Source organism: Lygodium microphyllum, chromosome 15 (assembly GCF_053477565.2).
Source record: "Lygodium microphyllum isolate KBCC chromosome 15, Lygodium_microphyllum_v1.1.10, whole genome shotgun sequence".
NCBI lineage: Eukaryota > Viridiplantae > Streptophyta > Polypodiopsida > Schizaeales > Lygodiaceae > Lygodium > Lygodium microphyllum.
This window is the reverse complement of record NC_141149.1, coordinates 3,221,375-3,228,922: the sequence shown is the minus strand read 5'-3', so window position 1 is coordinate 3,228,922 and position 7,548 is coordinate 3,221,375. Positions and strand designations below refer to the sequence as shown.

At 38.5% G+C, this 7,548-nt stretch overlaps 1 protein-coding gene across 1 annotated transcript; it reads right to left on the bottom strand.

Annotated features, from left to right (window-relative positions):
- Positions 1-2,041: 2,041 nt before the first annotated feature.
- Positions 2,042-7,256, bottom strand: LOC148024210 (sugar transporter ERD6-like 4). The gene is made up of 17 exons (XM_087693833.1): positions 6,812-7,256; positions 6,626-6,715; positions 6,488-6,547; positions 6,277-6,342; positions 5,947-6,012; positions 5,792-5,867; positions 4,827-4,891; positions 4,491-4,583; positions 3,946-4,026; positions 3,783-3,867; positions 3,634-3,680; positions 3,475-3,537; positions 3,312-3,371; positions 3,161-3,220; positions 3,017-3,076; positions 2,726-2,840; positions 2,042-2,642 (listed from the first exon to the last, which is right to left on the bottom strand). Exons 1-17 carry the CDS (start codon positions 6,842-6,844, stop codon positions 2,530-2,532), a joined length of 1,233 nt encoding a protein of 410 aa, XP_087549959.1. The 5' UTR covers positions 6,845-7,256; the 3' UTR covers positions 2,042-2,529.
- Positions 7,257-7,548: the final 292 nt, after the last annotated feature.

The window sequence follows — 7,548 nt, the reverse complement described above, 5'->3', positions numbered from 1 at the left end:
AATTTTCACTCTCCTCTCTCTCTCTCTCTCTCTCTCTCTCTCCACTAGTTCTTCATACAAGAAAAATGGCTTTGCAAATGAGAGTGAGGAGTGAAGATGGTTGAAAGTGCTTTCTAGAGTACAATGGAGCCTCTATGGAGTGCATCACATGTGGATAAACACGTCAGTGACACTTGAGTCACGTTGCAATGCCACATAACATAAGAACCACGAAAAATCGCTAAATTAACACAAGCGATCTCTCTCTTCACATAGCTTGTGAATGTGTGACTCCTAATTGTTCGTGGAATGAAATATATGTTTATTTCTTGGTTCTATGACTATATCAATTTGCTTTTGGAAAAATCTTCTTTATTGAAAAATCACCCAAAAATAAGAAAAAAATCATGAAATATCTTCTACAACCCCGAAACATTTATTTTCATTGATTTCCGTCACTTAATATACCATATCATTCACATTTGTGAGACAAGTAGATAGGACAAGGGTTGCTATGATGCCCCCCATTGTTTTAAAAAAAACACAAAATCAATGGCCTATCATAACAAAATATGCACAAGTCTTTTATTGTCCAATTGTCACAATTAGCTGCATATTTTTAGGACACCCAAGTTAAAGAGGCCATTACATTCAATCAAGAGGTGCTATGTATGAAAATACATGGTGCTTGTGTACCAAGTCTATTGGATGACTCTTTTGCTTGGAGTTCGGGACTATGCAATTACAAGTGTTATAATGAGTGTATCTAGTACTTGTTAGTCACTCATAGCCACAAGGCTATGGGGTTTGATGTAATGCATATTATTTCAAGTCCTAACACATAATCTCAAATCACGTACTTAGAAAAAATCTCAAATCACGTACTGCTTCTCTAATATACTCCAAAAATTTGGGCATGTTTGGTTCACCTACTTTCTTGTCCTGGAAGAATTCTTAAAACTTGCTTCACAAAGGATTATGCATAACATCTAGACTTTTAAGTCTTACAAAGACCCATTGTTTGGCAACACGAGAGAGAGAGAGAGAGAGAGAGAGAGAGAGAGAGACACACACACACACACGCGCGCGCACACTAAATTGCATGTATTATTGTAAAGTTAAGTGGCTTCAACCAATGGAGGGTGACTGGTATAATCTATACTATTAGTTAACGAGAGGTGGGGGGCCGGTGCCACGTGGCAACCCCCCACCTCCCCAACAAGAAAAAAAAAGAGAGCGCGGGACGGGTGCCACACGTCCAGCACCCGCCCCCGCCTGCAAAATCGCGCCCACCCTGGCGCTTGAGTCTAGGCGCGGAGCGCCTAGTAATACTTACAGAGAAATGTCGTCATGCTTTCAATACTTATGGATCTAAATGTTCAAGGTACGCAATTACAATCTAGTCACATTTTTTACTCTCCAATGTCAACCTACAACATCCAAGCCTTTCAAACAGCCTGGGAAGAGAATGGTGTGTCAACTCTCTAAGGTGGAAATAAAGAATACCATGTCAGTTCATAAAGCAACTTGCTCCTGAAAGTGTTCATATTGAAGCTCTTTGTAAATGTTTTGGTTACTAATCCCTGATTATTCACTTGTCCAGGCCAGACTAACTTGTATGACTACTGGTCGCTCGTGTAAAGGGTACTCATGAATTGGGAACAAATGTATTGATATAACTTTTGAAAGTTATGTTGTTAACAACATTTATTTTGAGTTATTTTGTCAAGAACATTTATTTGATTTGGATAACGGCACATTGTTGAACTCCACTTCTATTCCAGAACTTGGGTAGCCCAATTCTATATATAGTGCCAAACCATATTTCATAATCTAGTAAGCCAGTGACATACAGTTAACATTGACAATACTGCTTTAAAGAGGCTCACAATTGCAAACCCACATGGTAAATAGCCAAGCATCCCACAAGAAAAGCTATTATATCCCTGAGTACAAAACCGAATCTCTGGAAATCATCAAGGGCTAAACACTCACAAATCCATTAGTCACTTCTTGTGCCAAATGGATCGAATCATAGATCAAAGTCTCTGGAAATCAGGAGGAACCGAATAATCATAATTTCATTAGTCAATTCTTGTGCCAAATGGGGCACTGTAGAAAAACCATGACTCTATATTTGAAAGTTAGCACTCTTTCGAGCGGTAACGTGGAGCAAACCACACTTTTAATTTAAATGCTCTCTTACATTTTGGCATTCATCGTAAACAAAAGAATTCTCACCTATTTCATTACATTCCCCGAATAGGTATCTAACATGGCAGACAATGAATTGTTGGTCACTTTACACTCTTCCCCAAAGAGGGAATAAAGAACAACAGTATGGTGCAACACTGTCTCCACCACTGGAATTCTGAATGGTCTGGCCCGGCCAACTTCAGTGATGTCACCCTCCAGCTACAAGTCAGCCAACTACGGAAAAGTTGCCCCATCAAACAGCAATGCAGTGCCGTACATGGCCTTGTCACAGAGTCCTTGTTAGGGGGAAAGAGTTACATAAAAACCTCAAAAACTATTTCACCTTTCTGCTGATCATTTGAAGAATGATTGAATTTCCTCCAAAGTTTTTCCCTTGGTTTCAGGTACTCTGAGGGCAACAAATATTAGGGTGATTGCACAAACGCAAGCGAAGATAACAAAGGATCCTGCAAAAACAAGAGCTATGAATCAATATATTTTAAGTGAGGTTCGTGTCTAGTAACAGCAACTTGCATTAACTGTCTTTCACCTGCAGAACTCCAGTCAAGCATTGTATTAAAGGAGACTGTGACAATCCAGCCGGCAAACCAATTTGACAAGGTTGCAAGACTTCCAGCAATCCCTTTGACATTAGAAGGGAAAACCTATGAACCATGTTGAAAACAATTTATACGGTTCAGAGTGTTATACCGAGTTTCCAAAAGTTTCACCTATATATACACGTTTATACCACAAATAACAAAACCAATGTTTTGTAAACCATTGGAAGTTCTACATGCCCATACATATATTCACTCATAAAAGTCTAAACCAGGTGTACCTCTGACATAATGATCCATGGAATAGCTCCAAGACCAAGTGAGAAAGAAATTATATAAACCTGGAGGCAGCAAGTAAATATAAGATCATAAATTGAAAAAAGCTTGATGAATATCTAACTGTAACAAGGAAGCATCAAAAGTACCAGTAGGCTAACGAGAGCCATAATGCCCACAAACGTTTGGATAGTAGAATTCCCATGGGCCTGGTCATGTGGTATAACACAGTATCAGTAAATCTTGAGACCCTGAAGCTAAATCAGGACTCGCATTTCAGAAGAATCCTAACTACATAACCTGTAAATAGAAGGATAGTCCAACAAGGAAACAGCTGGCGCTCATCCCCCCAGATGACACCTGCCCATTGAGCAACACATTGAGCACAAGTGCAATGCCCTCATGTAAAATCACATAGCTCCACATTTCAACAGCAATCCCCTCACGGGTTCTACAGGCTTACCATCAGCAATAACCGCCGACCAGCCTTGTCAATCAAAACTGCTGATACCCCCGTCATCACTACCTGCATAGAGACGGCATCAATACTCTACACAGCTTCCATACATAATCATGGACTAAGTACATAACCAATCTGCGCCTTTGCACTAGGTAAACAAACCTGAAGAATAGCAAGAGCAAGAGATGCTAAGCTGCCTGCTGACACACCTGAAAAACGACAGTACACTTTTAAGGCAACCAACAACCACAAACACACAATGCACATCTATAACTGCATTAAAAACAGAGACGTTAAAGAAACAACTGTACCAGCAGACTCAAAGATTGAGCTTGCATAAAACAGAAGTGCATTTACTCCCACAAACTGTTGTAAACACAGAAGACCAACACCAACCTACAACAAGGCAAATACAAAAGGTTAACAGGAGCTCCTGGATCATAACATCCATTTTGAAATGAATGCCAAGCTTACCACTAGGGGTTTAAAATACTTTTGCTGCAACAAGTCTTTTAGCTTGACAGGAGGTTGTGCCTTCAAAGCTTCCACAGAATCCTGTATACACAAAAGTTAATTCTTTATGTTGCCAAAAGGAGGATTGTACAGGCTAGATCATTATAATGAGAATAGGAGATGATTATTAACTGTTAGTTTAAATAACAGCAGCATAGTTCTCCTACACAGACTCAGAAAGAAATCACACAAGTCATGGACTTCGATTATAGACAAACATAAGCTTTCAAAGTTCCTACCAAACATGTCAATATACAAATGAAGCTAAATAGTCCTCTCTAGATTTCAACATCTCAAGAGGTCTGTTAGACAGCAGGTTAATTTGAATTTTTGCCATCTAATACAGATTGCAAGTGTAGCCTGTGTTAACATGATGAGGAAGAGCTGATCACTGTATACCTTTGTTATCGGAAGGAACGAGGGGAAGGGAAAATCAGAAACAAGGGACAACAAGCAAGACTATTTTCACAAACTCACAAGTTCTTCTCAAATCTAAAGAGGCTCACCTCTATGTCATAAATTTCCTGAGTAATATCACTGTTTCTCCCCCGAAGAGCTCGCAAAGAAGCTTCAAAAGCTTCAGTATAGCCTCTCTTTGCCTGTAAAGATTGCTTGATAGTTAAAATGACCATGCAGAAAAAAACGAGGGCAATCAGCTGAAGAAAAGTTATTCCGTCTCTTTTTATGAAACATATGCTTTGTATTCATGATGTATTTGCGACTTTGCATCAGCTCCAGCTAGTCTGTTGAGCATGAGCACTCCCGTTGTAATCAGTTTTTTTGAGTGATATAATCAGCCACATTTTATTTGCAAAAAAAAATGAAACATATGCTTTACGCACCATCCACCTTGGTGACTCAGGTATGAAGAAAAGTCCGAGTAATAAGAGAGCACAGGGTAAAGCACCTGCAACAACAAGAGCAGATGAATAGTCTGCATTTTGAACAAATATGTGACTATAACCCTATTTACCTCTCTCTTGACATTTGGTTGAGACATATGCCAGAGAAAAAACAATGTTACATGCAGCATTGCCGAGAATCAAGATTCAAGATGGTGAACATATCAAGAAAATCAACTATGCAGTAATAGCAAGGCCACACTATGATTTTGATTTACAGGCTACAAGAAGGCTAACTTAATGTCAAAAGTTAAGACTACAATTTGTGTTTCACCAAGGTAATAGACCTTCAAGACAAGAAGTAATATGCTAATAATTTTTCAAGTTATGCTTCTTAACAAGCTGAAAATCATAATTTTTTTAAAAATCAGATAGTAGTTATGAATGTCCACTGATTTGGAGTGATTGACTCCCGAAAATTCAGAGAATCAACACACTAGCAATGGATGTTGTACAGAAGAATAGAAATTGATAATCTGAAGCAAGCCCACACAGTTTGGGAATTCACCAATACTTGTATGTGTTAAATGACGTTATAGTGTTGGGATTTCAGGATACCTTTAAAAAACAATCAAGATCGTAAATTCATATCATGTACCTAGCACAAAACAGTTGTGTTCTATCAGGCAAATTGGAAGTACAAGGGTTGCACTACCGATTCTAACTACAGAGCCTGTATGTGCCTATATAAATTCCATTGGCAAGAAATGGACACAATTGTCATGAAAGTAGGTTTTGTATGTAGGGGACCCTAACTTAAGAACAATAATTGCTTGAACACTTGGATAGAAAATAAAATGTTACATCAAGCATTGAGTCATAAGATGTCAAAATCGGGTTTAATGCCAGGATGTTCCAGTAAACTTGATACAGATTGATCAACACTTTGCATAAATCCTACTTACCTACAAAAGAAAGAGTTCGCCATGGAATTAAAATCCCAAGCACATATGCAAGCAGTATACCTGTCGTAACTGAAAACTGCAAGATAACACATCTGCTCAAGCCCATAAACGATTGATAATTAGTAGAGAATGCCACAAAGTAGTGAACATCAGACCTGATTTGCAGTGCCAAGCAATCCTCTCAAATGTTTTGGAGCAATTTCAGCTATGTAAATGGGAACCTGCAAATAATCAATTTCGATGCTCAAGCCTAAAAGGTTTATCTGATCAGTTGAATCCAGAGTACAGTCAATGGCACAACCTTAATGGTTCCTTGCAAGGTTCTGTAAGGGTGAGATGGCACAAAACCTCTAAACAAAAAACAACTCCATTTCTAGATTCAGTAACTTATAGGTTCTTACATACTGAACTATTTCATATTCAGTAGCTTCTTGTAACTCCAGCATAGCACCCACAGAACTAAACAAATGCTCGATGGCACTTACTGTGAAAGAAATTACACCAACTCCAAAGCCCACCAACAATCTTCCAACATACAAACTTGGAGGAGCCTGCTCAGATAGACAAAGAGGTGTAATAACTTTTCTTCCAAGAAATACTACACTGCCCATATGAAACATTTAACATCATCGTCACATAACAGTCCACACACTGCATTCTATGCCAACTGATACCAAAATACATACACATATTCACCTGTGCTAATGCAATCACCACCCATCCAGCTATATTTGGAAGTGCCGCGCAAACCAATGACTGTGAGAATTGATTATATTAGCTTCAAGTTTCAGATGTCCTTTCTTTACAAAATAAAACCAAATCAACAGTCTTTACCCCTTTTCGACCTAAGTACTCGGCAAGTTGTCCACTTATCAATGCACCCAACATTGCTCCAATATTAGAGAGAGAACCAAAGAGAGAGAACTGTAGCCACATCATTTAGTTTGACGTGAGGAATAACAAACACAAAGTAGTACTCTGTCATCATAAATTACACTTTTAGAGATTCTCAAAACTTACCTGTGCTGTGGTGAGACTTAAAGATTCTATCATAGCTGTCTGTGTAGGGGATGTAAAACCAATCTGAAATCAAGCATCCAATACTCAAAACCAATCTGAAATCAAGCATCCATTACTCATATATCTTTCCTTTGCTGACAGCCAAGGATTTCAAAAAAGACATCACTATTACAAGCTGCTATGCCCATGGTTTAAAGCCCTGAAGAGTAACTCATTTCTTGGAATCACTGCTTGAAAATACTATTAATGACAATACACATGGAGTAATTTCAAACATTGGAAAATGCTCCACGCTAACACCTTCCAGAAGTAAAAGTCCTACTTGCAGAAGTATCCACCAAATGTGTGTGTCAAAGTTGCCACAACACAATCATGTGTATCACCACATCCAATCCTAGATCATGTTATGATACTTTCCAACAACATTTTGGCATGCCCATATATGATATTTTGACTGTGGAATCCAACAAACTTCTGGGCATTGATGCACTTCAAGCAGCGTTCTATCATTGCCAATATATATCAGTTAGTTATATCAGACACTCTTCAGTTACACACACTGTATTCAGCAGCTAGTTGACACTTCATTATAAATACTTATTTCCTCCATTTTTGTGAGTTGGGTGGCAGTAAGAGTTCCCATATTCAGATTACTTTCATGGTATCACAACGCAGATGCCATATTCATGGTTTCAGCTGCAGGATCTATACAAAGTCAACACAAAGAAGAAAAGGAG

Bases quoted from the DNA above. Each gene is read 5' to 3' on its own strand.
- LOC148024210 (XM_087693833.1), bottom strand. From the start codon at position 6,844: ATGATAGAATCTTTAAGTCTCACCACAGCACAG. The intron at 6,716-6,811 runs GTAAGTTTTGAG...ATGTGGCTACAG, and splicing joins TAAGTCTCACCACAGCACAG to TTCTCTCTCTTTGGTTCTCT. The intron at 3,372-3,474 runs GTAAGCCTGTAG...CTCAATGGGCAG, and splicing joins GTCGGCGGTTATTGCTGATG to GTGTCATCTGGGGGGATGAG.